The sequence below is a fragment of the Coregonus lavaretus genome (genome assembly GCF_964263955.1).
Source record: "Coregonus lavaretus genome assembly, contig: HAP1_SCAFFOLD_346, whole genome shotgun sequence".
NCBI classification, from domain to species: domain Eukaryota; kingdom Metazoa; phylum Chordata; class Actinopteri; order Salmoniformes; family Salmonidae; genus Coregonus; species Coregonus lavaretus.
The window spans coordinates 333,564-350,070 of NW_028160720.1; the positions used below are offsets into that span (position 1 = coordinate 333,564).

The 16,507-nt window shown below is 45.2% G+C and overlaps 1 protein-coding gene across 1 annotated transcript in view; it reads left to right on the forward strand.

Annotated features, from left to right (window-relative positions):
- LOC311121515 (uncharacterized protein) overlaps positions 1-16,507 on the forward strand; it is a gene marked incomplete at both ends in the record, with an annotated part of 124,872 nt that overhangs the window by 96,714 nt on the left and 11,651 nt on the right. Inside the window, 2 exons of the mRNA XM_084195994.1 lie at positions 4,743-4,866; positions 6,129-6,413. Coding sequence (XP_084052120.1) covers positions 4,743-4,866; positions 6,129-6,413 — 409 coding nt within the window. The remainder of the gene's footprint in view (positions 1-4,742; positions 4,867-6,128; positions 6,414-16,507) is intronic.

The window sequence follows — 16,507 nt, forward strand, 5'->3', positions numbered from 1 at the left end:
TTGACTACGCAAACAAATTTGGAATTTCCAACACATTATTAGGATCCCCATTAGCTGTTGCTATAGCAGCAGCTACTCTTCCTGGGGTTTATTAGGGATCCCCATTAGCTGTTGTGAAAGCAGCAGCTACTCTTCCTGGGGTTTATTAGGATCCCCATTAGCTGTTGTGAAAGCAGCAGCTACTCTTCCTGGGGTTTATTAGGGATCCCCATTAGCTGTTGTGAAAGCAGCAGCTACTCTTCCTGGGGTTTATTAGGGATCCCCATTAGCTGTTGCTATAGCAGCAGCTACTCTTCCTGGGGTTTATTAGGGATCCCCATTAGCTGTTGCTATAGCAGCAGCTACTCTTCCTGGGGTTTATTAGGGATCCCCATTAGCTGTTGTGAAAGCAGCAGCTACTCTTCCTGGGGTTTATTAGGGATCCCCATTAGCTGTTGCTATAGCAGCAGCTACTCTTCCTGGGGTTTATTAGGATCCCCATTAGCTGTTGTGAAAGCAGCAGCTACTCTTCCTGGGGTTTATTAGGATCCCCATTAGCTGTTGTGAAAGCAGCAGCTACTCTTCCTGGGGTTTATTAGGATCCCCATTAGCTGTTGTGAAAGCAGCAGCTACTCTTCCTGGGGTTTATTAGGGATCCCCATTAGCTGTTGTGAAAGCAGCAGCTACTCTTCCTGGGGTTTATTAGGGATCCCCATTAGCTGTTGTGAAAGCAGCAGCTACTCTTCCTGGGGTTTATTAGGGATCCCCATTAGCTGTTGTGAAAGCAGCAGCTACTCTTCCTGGGGTTTATTAGGGATCCCCATTAGCTGTTGTGAAGGCAGCAGCTACTCTTCCTGGGGTTTATTATGGATCCCCATTAGTTCCTGCCAAGGCAGCAGCTACTCTTCCTGGGGTTTATTAGGTATCCCCATTAGCTGTTGTGAAGGCAGCAGCTACTCTTCCTGGGGTTTATTAGGGATCCCAATTAGCTGTTGTGAAAGCAGCAGCTACTCTTCCTGGGGTTTATTAGGGATCCCCATTAGCTGTTGTGAAGGCAGCAGCTACTCTTCCTGGGGTTTATTAGGGATCCCCATTAGCTGGTGCCAAGGCAGCCTCTACTCTTCCTGGGGTTTATTATGGAACCCCATTAGTTCCTGCCAAGGCAGCAGCTACTCTTCCTGGGGTTTATTATGGATCCCCATTAGTTCCTGCCAAGGCAGCAGCTACTCTTCCTGGGGTTTATTAGGGATCCCCATTAGCTGTTGTGAAAGCAGCAGCTACTCTTCCTGGGGTCCACACAGAACATGAAACATGACATAATACAGAACATTAATAGACAAGAACAGCTCAAGGACAGAACTAAAAAAAAATGTTTTAAATGTAAAGGCACACGTAGCGTTCATATCAATACATACACAAACTATCTAGGTCAAATGTTTCTTATAAAAACAAGAAGTGATGCATTCAGTCTCTCCTCAACTCTTACCCAAGAGAGACTGGCATGCATAGTGAATATATTTCTTTTTTAGGGGCTTCATAGCAAAGGGGGTGAATACATATGCATGCACCATTTTTCCGTGATTAATTTTTTAGAATTTTCTTAAACAATTTGGACTATTTTGTGTATGTCCATTACAAGAAATCCAAATAAAAATCAATTTAAATTACAGGTTTGTAATACAACAAAATAGGAAAAAAACGCCAAGGGGGATGAATACTTTTGCAAGGCACTGTAAGACGTGACGCTCACACGACTGGACAATAATCAAGATAAGATAAAACTAGAACCTGCAGGACTTGCTTTTTGGAGTGTGGTGTCAAAAAAGCAGAGCATCTCTTTATTACGGACAGACCTCGCACCATCTTTACAACCATTGAATCTATATGTTTTGACCATGACAGTTTACAATCTAAGGAAACAGCAAGTAATTTAGTCTCAACAACTTGTTCAACAGCCACAGATTCAGCTGAGGTCTAGAACTTAGAGGCTTTTCCACCTTCTCCACTGTACACCGAGGAACCTGAAGCATTTTACCTTCTCCACTGCGGTCCCGTCGATGTGGATAGGGGGATGCTCCCTCTGCTGTTTTCTGAAGTCCACGATCAGCTCCCTTGTTTTGTTGACGTTGAGGGAGAGGTTATTTTCCTGGCTCCACTCTCCCAGGGCCCTCATCTCCTCCCTGTAGGCTGTCTCGTCATTGTTGGGAATCAGGCCTACTACTGTTGTGTCGTCTGCAAACTTGATGATTGAGTTGGAGGCGTACGTGGCCACGCAGTCATGGGTGAACAGGGAGTACAGGAGGGGGCTGAGCACGCACCCTTGTGAGACCCCAGTGTTGAGGATCAGCGAAGTGGAGGTGTTGTTTCCTACCTTCACCACCTGGGGGCCGCCAGTCAGGAAGTCCAGGACCCAGGTGCACAGGGCGGGGTTCAGACCCAGGGCCCCGAGTTAATGATGAGCTTGGAGGGTACTATGGTGTTGAATGCTGAGCAATAGTCAATGAACAGCATTCTTACTTAGGTATTCCTCTTGTCCAGGTGGGATAGGGCAGTGTGCAGTGCGATGGCGATTGCATCGTCTGTGGATCTATTGGTGCGGTATGCAAATTGAAGTGGGTCTAGGGTGTCAGGTAAGGTAGAGGTGATATGATCCTTAACTAGTCTCTCAAAGCACTTCATGATGACAGAAGTGAGTGCTACGGGGCAATAGTCATTTAGTTCAGCTACCTTTGCTTTCTTGGGTACAGGAACAATGGTGGACAATATGTCCGTAAACACTCCAGCCAGCTGGTCTGCGCATGCTCTAAGGACGCGGCTAGGGATGCCGTCTGGGCCGGCAGCCTTGCGAGGGTTAACACGCTTAAATGTCTTACTCACGTCGGCCACGGAGAAGGAGAGGCCACAGTCCCTGGTAGTGGGCCTCGTCGGTGGCACTGTGTTATCCTCAAAGCGGGCGAAGAAGGTGTTTTGCTTCTCCGGAAGCAAGACGTTGGTGTCCGCGACGTGGCTGGTTTTCCCTTTGTAGTCCGTGATTGTCTGTAGACCCTGCCACATACGTCTCGTGTCTGAGTCGTTGAATTGCGACTCCACTTTGTCTCTATACTGACGTTTTGCCTGTTTGATTGCCTTACGGCGGGAATAACTACACTGTTTGCATTCGGCCATATTCCCGGTGACCTTGCCATGGTTAAATGCGGTGGTTCGGGCTTTCAGTTTTTCGTGAATGCTGCCATCTATCCACGGTTTCTGGTTTGGGTATTCATTGATGTTATTCTCAGAGGCTACCCGGAACATATCCCAGTCCGCGTGATCAAAACAATCTTGAAGCATGGATTCCGATTGGTCAGACCAGCGTTGAATAGACCTTAGCACAGGTTTCTGCCTATAGGAAGGGAGGAGCAAAATGGAGTTGTGATCAGATTTGCCGAAGGGAGGGCGGGGGAGGGCCTTGTAGGCATTTCGAAAAGTTGAGTAGCAGTGGTCCAATGTTTTCCCAGAGCGAGTACTACAGTCAATGTGTTGGTAGAACTTCGGTAGCATTTTCCTCAAATTTGCTTTGTTTAAATCCCCAGCTACAATAAATGTGACCTCAGGATTTGTGGTTTCCAGTTTGCATAAAGTCCAGTGTAGTTCTTTGAGGCGTTTGATTGTGAGGTATTCTAGGTCGGGTGAACAAAAGGTCTTGAGTTTCTGTACGTCACAATCACACCGTGAGTAGTTAATCATGAACCATACACCCCGCCTTTCTTCTTCTGCAATTCTGTCCACAACCATGTTGTTCCGCCTTTATTGTCCCTCAAGATAATCTGATTTCTCTGTCATTTTTATCATGGATTTACATCCAGAACTGGATGTTGTCATCTTGCCGTTCTCCTCAAGCTGACCCGGGGAGTACTGCAAACTGTTCTTCAGGTCCTAGACCTCTCTGGTCAGGTCGTCCATTATTTTATTAGTTGACTCCACCAGTATTCAATGTGTTTGTATGGGCTAATAGCATCAATAGTTTTGATATATATATTTTTGAAATATACTTTAAGTGGTCTCGACCGATAAGAGTCTAAGCGGGGGGGGGGGTACTAAGCTATATGGAATTGTTTTAAGGAGGTCAAACCAAGGATCATTTATTTGATTTAGAATTTTAAGGGCCCCTTCAAGTATAAAAAAATATACATTTTTTGTTGTTGATGAAAAAGTTTATTTGGCCTTACTGCTATTAGCCCATACAAACGCACTGAATAACATAACGGCTGTACTGACTTCAGACGAGTCCCAAGACGCTTGTGGGGGTCGTAGAGCAAAACGGAGAACACCATGGTGTTCATGAGGCTCATCTTTCCGTAGAAGGGTCATAATAGTTTCTAGGCCAAACCGTTCGAACGCCACAGACGATTTTTGGTCTGACAAACACCGCTCTAGCTCTGTCGCCTTTCACCGCAGATGAGGAAGTATTACAAAGACGGATGAGGTGGATTGAGACGCATCCAATGGAAAAATATCTCTATCTTAAGCTCACAGATGTTTGGGGGGGAGGAGGGGGCGACATCAACCTTAGGGGGGTAACATTTAAAATCAGATAGCAAAATGATATGACCTTCTTAAAACAATTCCCCCAGCTTAGAATTGGCTTAGAATCTTATGGGTTAAAGGTATTCAAGGTATTTGGATGTACTCAATCCTATCGAGAGATAGGAGATGCATTCTAATTGGTCAGACATATTGTAGCATGAGGGACTTACTGAGTTTATCTCCCTGTTGTGTTGTAGGAGCAGGATATGTGTCAGAGGAAGCCTAAGAAGAATCTGTTCAGCAGTGCCCTGAGACGACATGTAGACTCTGATCAGCACCAGACACACATCAAGAGGACTGTACACAGAGGATGCCACACAGGTAACAACACACACCTTAGACATGGGCGGTCCATTAGAAAAGTTTAAGTGACTTTTTTTTTTTTTTGTCTCAAAATGCGCATCAGCCAGTTAAAATCGTCTACGTTGTTGCACGTGATAAAACGCTACGTTAGCTGTTCCCATCAGAATAACCTGGGACATTTAGCCCTATGCTAGCTAGACCAGGTGGCAGTGATTATTTCCTGTAACAAATTCTGCATCAGCCTATATCAAAGATCTTAGACTTTATATATTAGGGATGAGCATTTCGGTCAATTTGGCTGCCGACTAACAGACATTCATTAACCGGTCAACGTGAAGTGTTATCATCTTACAGTCAAACGGCTATAGCCTGTTATTGAACATGCAACTCCTGTAATGAAGCAGCTAATGAGACATCATTTTCAAACATGACAAAATGCGATTTGCTGGAAAACACTGTTCTAAACAGCACACCTAATGCGAGCTACTCCATATGTGACAGAGATGAACATCTCAGTTAGAAACTTAGAAAGAGGAGGAGTCTAATAGCAACAACTGGGATGGGTTGCTAATGTGACTAGGATTGTGCCTTTGGCTTCAGGACAACGAAAGAAAGTTGACATGAAAACCAATAGAACAGAAGAGAAATGTTGGTTGATGACATGAAGTATTTCTAAAATAATTGCCTCCATGTTTCTATGGATGGATTCTGGCTACTTTGAAGCAAGACAAGACAGGCCTTATTATTTGAAGTAAAGTCAAACGTTTTTCTGCCTCAAGCTCACATTGCAAAGGGGTGGTTGACTCACTGAAAGCCTGCCTACCGTTTACTATGACCTCGAATGGTGAACGGGAGGCATGCATTCAACCCCCTGCATTGAGAGCCACACACCCAACATCCCCTCCACTAACACATAAACACATTCTGGACGCCTGCCCCGTGGGGAGCATCACTCCAGACACCACCCACAACAGCAGCACACAGGCAGAGCAGCAGACGGAGGACCACGTTGTCATCCTGTGTGACTCCAACAGAAAATACCTTGATGGAACACGGCTGTTCCCATGGAGAAGAAGAGTGAGGAAGATCTGGTGCCCAACTACGCAGTCTGCCTTTGGATTCCTGGCAGAGCAGAGGCTGAGAGCACCGACCCACATAATCCTCCACGCAGGGAGGAATGATCTCAGCACAGGCAGGGTGGATGTAGCCAAGGCTCTGACCCAGGTGGCCGTAACAGCCACACCGACCTACCCAACCAGCCAATATCATTGTATGCTCAGCCACACAGACCTACCCCACAGCCAAGATCATTGTGTGCTCAGCCACACAGACCTACCCCACAGCCAAGATCATTGTGTGCTCAGCCACACAGACCTACCCCACAGCCAAGATCATTGTGTCCTCAGCCACACAGACCTACCCCACAGCCAAGATCATTGTGTGCTCAGCCACACAGACCTACCCCACAGCCAAGATCATTGTGTGCTCAGCCACACAGACCTACCCCACAGCCAAGATCATCGTGTCGTCAGCCACACCGACCTACCCAACCAGCCAAGATCATCGTGTCCTCAGCCACACAGACCTACCCCACAGCCAAGATCATTGTGTGCTCAGCCACACAGACCTACCCCACAGCCAAGATCATTGTGTGCTCAGCCACACAGACCTACCCCACAGCCAAGATCATTGTGTGCTCAGCCACACAGACCTACCCCACAGCCAAGATCATTGTGTGCTCAGCCACACAGACCTACCCAACCAGCCAAGATCATTGTGTGCTCAGCCACACAGACCTACCCAACCAGCCAAGATCATCATCTCCACTCTTCTGCCCAAAACAGATATACATCAGAGAGTCATCCATGGGATAAATGCTGAACGTTCTCAAAAAACTGTGCTCTGATTCAGAATGTGTACAAAGCACATCACAAGGACATTCATCATGACTAACTCTATGACCACGTCCACATCAACAGAGAAAGGATGAGAGATTTTGCTAAAGTTCTGAAGAACACAGCTTTGGATAGAAGGTCACACAACCACACTGACATCAGAAGACCAACCAACCACCACCAACCTCAAAGGGACTCTAAGCCAAGGCAACACAACCTCCATACCCCTCGACAACAGAAGCAGCCTGAGAAAAGGATGAACAAACCCCAGCCATCTACCCAGAGAGACAGTTATTCTACAGTGACATCCAGGGTAAACCCCAGCCATCTACCCAGAGAGACTGTTATTCTACAGTGACATCCAGGAGAGCACCCACAGGTCCCATCCAACAGAACTACAACAGACCTCCAGAACAGTGAGCTGAGAGAATCCCAGGAGCTCAGCCAGAGAGCAATGCAGAGACATCACGGAGGCCTGCAAACCCTGCAGCATCTGAACTTAATCGGATAAGACACCTCCTGAACGTCGTCGGCAGTCGAGTGATGCATTAGTTTAGTTGTATTCATTTTATTGTTATTATTGAATCATGTCTAGTGCACATAGAATAGCAGAGGACTGAAGGCGTATCCATGGAAACATTCACGCCCTGCTACCCAAAACAGACATGCTCAGAGCATGGGGAGAAACTCATAAACTCACGTATTAACAATTTCAGAGACATGGTTGAATAGCAACATTTCAGACACCGAGTTAAAAATCCACGGTTACATATGACATGGAATTGATAGGTGCACTCGAGGTGGGGGGAGTAGCAATCAAAAGCCTCGATAAATTACAGTCCCCCGTGAAGATTTCCCCTGAGATTGTCCCTTTTAGATTTATATGACAGGTTTATTTGTTAAAATAACTCTACATGAGAACAAGTCATTGATGACTGGTAGCATTTACAGACCACACAACGCCCCAGTAGACTCCATAAACAATATTATCACCACTGTTAATTCAATGCATTGGTCAAATTAATGGATTATTTTAGGTGACTTTAATAAGAATTGACTAGATAAGTCCTCTGCTAAGGACAGAAAAAATATTGAAAATATGTGTTTTACTCAATTAATTAAAGAACCAATGAGAGTCAATTCACAAACTCATAATAGGACTTTGCTGGATTGACTCTTGGTGACACGTCCTGGCAGGATTATAAATTCAGGTGTTCTTCCAAACTGTTTCAGTGATCTACTGTTTTTGGAAAATTAAGAGACCTAAAGCACCACCCAAATTGATGAATTCAAGACAATGTAAGCAAATAAATATTGACTATTTCATTGATGACTTGATATCCATGAACAGGCAGAGATTCCCACTAATCCCAACAGCCCAAAATGCATGGGATTACTTTCTCACTGAATTGACAAAGGTATGTGATAAACATGCACCTTGGAGAACAGTGAAAGTGAAGGGACTTGGGTTAGAGCTGACTTAATACTGTTCAGAGAGAGGGATACAGCCTGGGCCAAGCACCGTAGAACCACAGATCCAACTGATTTGGGCGACCTATAGAAAATAAAGAAACGGCAGTAAAACTACAAATGCAAAAGCCTCCTCATATATGGATAGTCTTACAAATCATTTACAGCAGTTCTGGAAATATAAATTTTTACATTTTAGTCATTTAGCAGACACTCTTATCCAGAACGACTTACAGTTAGTGAGTGCATACATTTATTTTTATTTTTATACTGCCCCCCCCCGTGGGAATCGAACCCACAACCCTGGCGTTGCAAACGCCATTCTCTACCAACTGAGCTATACGGGCCCAAATGACCTTTTAAATAGGTCAAATAATCAACCGATTCAGCAAATAATCGTAAATGACCGTGTCATTCAAGAGCCAGCAGATATAGCTGACGTTTTTAATCAGCATCTATTAGCTTATCTGGTACCTCAAATAATAATTTCACCCACAATTCCATCAATGCTAGGTATACAGTATCTTACTGACATAGCTAACATTACAGAGGGTAGTGCGTATGGCCCAGTACATCACTGGGGCCGAGCTCCCTGCCATCCAGGACCTCTATACCAGGCGGTGTCAGAGGAAGGCCCTAAAAATTGTCAAAGACTCCAGCCACCCTAGTCATAGACTGTTCTCTCTGCTACCGCACGGCAAGTTGTACCAATGCAGCAAGTCTGGAACCAACAGGACCCTCTGTATTGTTGGGTAGGGCCCGTAAGTAATAATTTCACTGTTAGTCTACACCTGTTGTTTCTGAAGCATGTGACAAATACAATATTATTTGATTTGATTAGTTAGCCAGCTAGCTCTTAGGCGCCTGAAACTCACGAGATCAGGATGGTTTGTACGAAGCTAGCTAGCTCTACCTTTGACATAAAAAGCTAGCTTAGCCGGTTACATTTTTATTTTGTTATTTTTTTTGTCATTTAGCAGACACTCTTATCCAGAGTGCATACATTATTTTTTTATATTTCATACTGGCCCCCTGTGGGAATCAAACCCACAACCTTGGCGTTGCAAACGCCATGCTCTACCAACTGAGCTACATCCCTGCCGGCCATTCCCTCACCTACCCTGGACGACGCTGGGCCAATTGTGCGCCGCCCCATGGGTCTCCCGGTCGCGGCCGGTTACGACAGAGCCTGGATTCAAACCAGGATCTCTAGTGGCACAGCTAGCACTGCAATGCAGTGCCTTAGACCACTGCGCCACTCGGCCACAACCATTGTTGTAGACAATCAGTTCCAAAATTAAGAGAATGCCATCAGACTGTTATCAGAAATCAGTCCGTAGATCAGCATGTTTCTCCGCAATCGCTAACGTTACTTTGTATCGTTGGGTCAGCTGATCACAGCAGCAGCTACTTCTTGAAAACTCATCATAATGATTCTAGGAGCACTACTACAGAACCTAGCTTCTAGGAGCACTACTACAGAACCTAGCTTCTAGGAGCACTACTACAGAACCTAGCTTCAAGGAGCACTACTACAGAACCTAGCTTTTAGGAGCACTACTACAGAACCTAGCTTCAAGGAGCACTACTACAGAACCTAGCTTTTAGGAGCACTACTACAGAACCTAGCTTTTAGGAGCACTACTACAGAACCTAGCTTCTAGGAGCACTACTACAGAACCTAGCTTTTAGGAGCACTACTACAGAACCTAGCTTTTAGGAGCACTACTACAGTACCTAGCTTCTAGGAGCACTACTACAGAACCTAGCTTTTAGGAGCACTACTACAGAACCTAGCTTTTAGGAGCACTACTACAGAACCTAGCTTCTAGGAGTACTACTACAGAACCTAGCTTTTAGGAGCACTACTACAGAACCTAGCTTCTAGGAGCACTACTACAGAACCTAGCTTCTAGGAGCACTACTACAGAACCTAGCTTTTAGGAGCACTACTACAGAACCTAGCTTTTAGGAGCACTACTACAGAACCTAGCTTCTAGGAGCACTACTACAGAACCTAGCTTTTAGGAGCACTACTACAGAACCTAGCTTCTAGGAGCACTACTACAGAACCTAGCTTCTAGGAGCACTACTACAGAACCTAGCTTTTAGGAGCACTACTACATAACCTAGCTTTTAGGAGCACTACTACAGTACCTAGCTTCTAGGAGCACTACTACAGAACCTAGCTTTTAGGAGCACTACTACAGAACCTAGCTTTTAGGAGCACTACTACAGAACCTAGCTTTTAGGAGCACTACTACAGTACCTAGCTTTTAGGAGCACTACTACAGAACCTAGCTTTTAGGAGCACTACTACAGAACCTAGCTTTTAGGAGCACTACTACAGTACCTAGCTTCTAGGAGCACTACTACAGTACCTAGCTTTTAGGAGCACTACTACAGAACCTAGCTTCTAAGAGCACTACTACAGTACCTAGCTTCTAGGAGCACTACTACAGTACCTAGCTTCTAGGAGCACTACTACAGAACCTAGCTTTTAGGAGCACTACTACAGAACCTAGCTTTTAGGAGCACTACTACAGAACCTAGCTTTTAGGAGCACTACTACAGTACCTAGCTTCTAGGAGCACTACTACAGTACCTAGCTTTTAGGAGCACTACTACAGAACCTAGCTTCTAAGAGCACTACTACAGAACCTAGCTTCTAGGAGCACTACTACAGTACCTAGCTTCTAGGAGCACTACTACAGAACCTAGCTTTTAGGAGCACTACTACAGAACCTAGCTTTTAGGAGCACTACTACAGAACCTAGCTTTTAGGAGCACTACTACAGAACCTAGCTTTTAGGAGCACTACTACAGTCCCTAGCTCCTAGGAGCACTACTACAGAACCTAGCTTCTAGGAGCACTACTACAGAACCTAGCTATTAGGAGCACTACTACAGTACCTAGCTTTTAGGAGCACTACTACAGAACCTAGCTTCTATGAGCACTACTACAGAACCTAGCTTCTAGGAGCACTACTACAGAACCTAGCTTCTATGAGCACTACTACAAAACCTAGCTTCTAGGAGCACTACTACAGAACCTAGCTTCTAGGAGCACTACTACAGAACCTAGCTTCTAGGAGCACTACTACAGAACCTAGCTTCTAGGAGTACTACTACAGAACCTAGCTTCTAGGAGCACTACTACAGAACCTAGCTTCTAGGAGCACTACTACAGAACCTAGCTTCTAGGAGCACTACTACAGAACCTAGCTTCTAGGAGCACTACTACAGAACCTAGCTTCTAGGAGCACTACTACAGAACCTAGCTTCTAGGAGCACTACTACAGTACCTAGCTATGAGGAGCACTACTACAGAACCTAGCTTTTAGGAGCACTACTACAGAACCTAGCTTTTAGGAGCACTACTACAGAACCTAGCTTCTAGGAGCACTACTATAGAACCTAGCTTTTAGGAGCACTACTACAGAACCTAGCTTTTAGGAGCACTACTACAGAACCTAGCTTCTAGGAGCACTACTACAGAACCTAGCTTTTAGGAGCACTACTACAGAACCTAGCTTTTAGGAGCACTACTACAGTCCCTAGCTCCTAGGAGCACTACTACAGAACCTAGCTTCTAGGAGCACTACTACAGAACCTAGCTATTAGGAGCACTACTACAGTACCTAGCTTTTAGGAGCACTACTACAGAACCTAGCTTCTAGGAGCACTACTACAGAACCTAGCTTCTAGGTGCACTACTACAGAACCTAGCTTCTAGGAGCACTACTACAGAACCTAGCTTCTAGGAGCACTACTACAGAACCTAGCTTCTAGGAGCACTACTACAGTACCTAGCTATTAGGAGCACTACTACAGAACCTAGCTTTTAGGAGCACTACTACAGAACCTAGCTTTTAGGAGCACTACTACAGAACCTAGCTTCTAGGAGCACTACTATAGAACCTAACTTTTAGGAGCACTACTACAGAACCTAGCTTTTAGGAGCACTACTACAGAACCTAGCTTCTAGGAGCACTACTACAGAACCTAGCTTTTAGGAGCACTACTACAGAACCTAGCTTTTAGGAGCACTACTACAGTCCATAGCTCCTAGGAGCACTACTACAGAACCTAGCTTCTAGGAGCACTACTACAGAACCTAGCTTTTAGGAGCACTACTACAGAACATAGCTTTTAGGAGCACTACTACAGAACCTAGCTTTTAGGAGCACTACTACAGTACCTAGCTATTAGGAGCACTACTACAGAACCTAGCTTTTAGGAGCACTACTACAGAACCTAGCTTCTAGGAGCACTACTACAGAACCTAGCTTCTAGGAGCACTAATACAGAACCTAGCTTCCAAGAGCACTACTACAGAACCTAGCTTCTAGGAGCACTACTACAGAACCTAGCTTCTAGGAGCACTACTACAGTACCTAGCTATTAGGAGCACTACTACAGAACCTAGCTTCTAGGAGCACTACTACAGAACCTAGCTTCTAGGAGCACTACTACAGAACCTAGCTTCTAGGAGCACTACTACAGAACCTAGCTTCTAGGAGCACTACTACAGTACCTAGCTATTAGGAGCACTACTACAGAACCTAGCTTTTAGGAGCACTACTACAGAACCTAGCTTCTAGGAGCACTACTACAGAACCTAGCTTTTAGGAGCACTACTACAGAACCTAGCTTTTAGGAGCACTACTACAGTCCCTAGCTCCTAGGAGTACTACTACAGAACCTAGCTTCTAGGAGCACTACTACAGAACCTAGCTTCTAGGAGCACTACTACAGAACCTAGCTTCTAGGAGCACTACTACAGAACCTAGCTTCTAGGAGCACTACTACAGAACCTAGCTTCTAGGAGCACTACTACAGAACCTAGCTTCTAGGAGCACTACTACAGAACCTAGCTTCTAGGAGCACTACTACAGTACCTAGCTATTAGGAGCACTACTACAGAACCTAGCTTTTAGGAGCACTACTACAGAACCTAGCTTTTAGGAGCACTACTACAGAACCTAGCTTTTAGGAGCACTACTACAGAACCTAGCTTCCAAGAGCACTACTACAGTCCCTAGCTTCTAGGAGCACTACTACAGAACCTAGCTTCTAGGAGCACTACTACAGTACCTAGCTATTAGGAGCACTACTACAGAACCTAGCTTCTAGGAGCACTACTACAGAACCTAGCTTCTAGGAGCACTACTACAGTACCTAGCTTCTAGGAGCACTACTACAGAACCTAGCTTCTAGGAGCACTACTACAGTACCTAGCTATTAGGAGCACTACTACAGAACCTAGCTTTTAGGAGCACTACTACAGAACCTAGCTTCTAGGAGCACTACTACAGAACCTAGCTTTTAGGAGCACTACTACAGAATCTAGCTTTTAGGAGCACTACTACAGTCCCTAGCTCCTAGGAGCACTACTACAGAACCTAGCTTCTAGGAGCACTACTACAGAACCTAGCTATTAGGAGCACTACTACAGTACCTAGCTTTTAGGAGCACTACTACAGAACCTAGCTTCTAGGAGCACTACTACAGAACCTAGCTTCTAGGAGCACTACTACAGAACCTAGCTTCTAGGAGCACTACTACAGAACCTAGCTTCTAGGAGCACTACTACAGAACCTAGCTTCTAGGAGCACTACTACAGAACCTAGCTTCTATGAGTACTACTACAGAACCTAGCTTCTAGGAGCACTACTACAGAACCTAGCTTCTAGGAGCACTACTACAGAACCTAGCTTCTAGGAGCACTACTACAGAACCTAGCTTCTAGGAGCACTACTACAGAACCTAGCTTCTAGGAGCACTACTACAGAACCTAGCTTCTAGGAGCACTACTACAGTACCTAGCTATTAGGAGCACTACTACAGAACCTAGCTTTTAGGAGCACTACTACAGAACCTAGCTTTTAGGAGCACTACTACAGAAGCTAGCTTCTAGGAGCACTACTATAGAACCTAGCTTTTAGGAGCACTACTACAGAACCTAGCTTTTAGGAGCACTACTACAGAACCTAGCTTCTAGGAGCACTACTACAGAACCTAGCTTTTAGGAGCACTACTACAGAACCTAGCTTTTAGGAGCACTACTACAGTCCCTAGCTCCTAGGAGCACTACTACAGAACCTAGCTTCTAGGAGCACTACTACAGAACCTAGCTATTAGGAGCACTACTACAGTACCTAGCTTTTAGGAGCACTACTACAGAACCTAGCTTCTAGGAGCACTACTACAGAACCTAGCTTCTAGGAGCACTACTACAGAACCTAGCTTCTATGAGCACTACTACAGAACCTAGCTTCTAGGAGCACTACTACAGAACCTAGCTTCTAGGAGCACTACTACAGAACCTAGCTTCTAGGAGCACTACTACAGAACCTAGCTTCTAGAAGCACTACTACAGAACCTAGCTTTTAGGAGCGCTACTACAGAACCTAGCTTTTAGGAGCGCTACTACAGAACCTAGCTTTTAGGAGCGCTACTACAGAACCTAGCTTCTAGGAGCACTACTACAGTACCTAGCTATTAGGAGCACTACTACAGAACCTAGCTTTTAGGAGCACTACTACAGAACCTAGCTTTTAGGAGCACTACTACAGAACCTAGCTTCTAGGAGCACTACTACAGAACCTAGCTTCTATGAGCACTACTACAGAACCTAGCTTCTAGGAGCACTACTACAGAACCTAGCTTCTAGGAGCACTACTACAGAACCTAGCTTCTAGGAGCACTACTACAGAACCTAGCTTCTAGGAGTACTACTACAGAACCTAGCTTCTAGGAGCACTACTACAGAACCTAGCTTCTAGGAGCACTACTACAGAACCTAGCTTCTAGGAGCACTACTACAGAACCTAGCTTCTAGGAGCACTACTACAGAACCTAGCTTTTAGGAGCGCTACTACAGAACCTAGCTTTTAGGAGCGCTACTACAGAACCTAGCTTTTAGGAGCGCTACTACAGAACCTAGCTTCTAGGAGCACTACTACAGTACCTAGCTATTAGGAGCACTACTACAGTACCTAGCTTCTAGGAGCACTACTACAGAACCTAGCTTCTAGGAGCACTACTACAGTACCTAGCTATTAGGAGCACTACTACAGAACCTAGCTTTTAGGAGCACTACTACAGAACCTAGCTTCTAGGAGCACTACTACAGAACCTAGCTTTTAGGAGCACTACTACAGAATCTAGCTTTTAGGAGCACTACTACAGTCCCTAGCTCCTAGGAGCACTACTACAGAACCTAGCTTCTAGGAGCACTACTACAGAACTTAGCTATTAGGAGCACTACTACAGTACCTAGCTTTTAGGAGCACTACTACAGAACCTAGCTTCTAGGAGCACTACTACAGAACCTAGCTTCTAGGAGCACTACTACAGAACCTAGCTTCTAGGAGCACTACTACAGAACCTAGCTTCTAGGAGCACTACTACAGAACCTAGCTTCTAGGAGCACTACTACAGAACCTAGCTTCTATGAGTACTACTACAGAACCTAGCTTCTAGGAGCACTACTACAGAACCTAGCTTCTAGGAGCACTACTACAGAACCTAGCTTCTAGGAGCACTACTACAGAACCTAGCTTCTAGGAGCACTACTACAGAACCTAGCTTCTAGGAGCACTACTACAGAACCTAGCTTCTAGGAGCACTACTACAGTACCTAGCTATTAGGAGCACTACTACAGAACCTAGCTTTTAGGAGCACTACTACAGAACCTAGCTTTTAGGAGCACTACTACAGAACCTAGCTTCTAGGAGCACTACTATAGAACCTAGCTTTTAGGAGCACTACTACAGAACCTAGCTTTTAGGAGCACTACTACAGAACCTAGCTTCTAGGAGCACTACTACAGAACCTAGCTTTTAGGAGCACTACTACAGAACCTAGCTTTTAGGAGCACTACTACAGTCCCTAGCTCCTAGGAGCACTACTACAGAACCTAGCTTCTAGGAGCACTACTACAGAACCTAGCTATTAGGAGCACTACTACAGTACCTAGCTTTTAGGAGCACTACTACAGAACCTAGCTTCTAGGAGCACTACTACAGAACCTAGCTTCTAGGAGCACTACTACAGAACCTAGCTTCTAGGAGCACTACTACAGAACCTAGCTTCTAGGAGCACTACTACAGAACCTAGCTTCTAGGAGCACTACTACAGAACCTAGCTTTTAGGAGCACTACTACAGAACCTAGCTTCTAGGAGCACTACTACAGAACCTAGCTTCTATGAGCACTACTACAGAACCTAGCTTCTAGGAGCACTACTACAGAACCTAGCTTCTATGAGCACTACTACAGAACCTAGC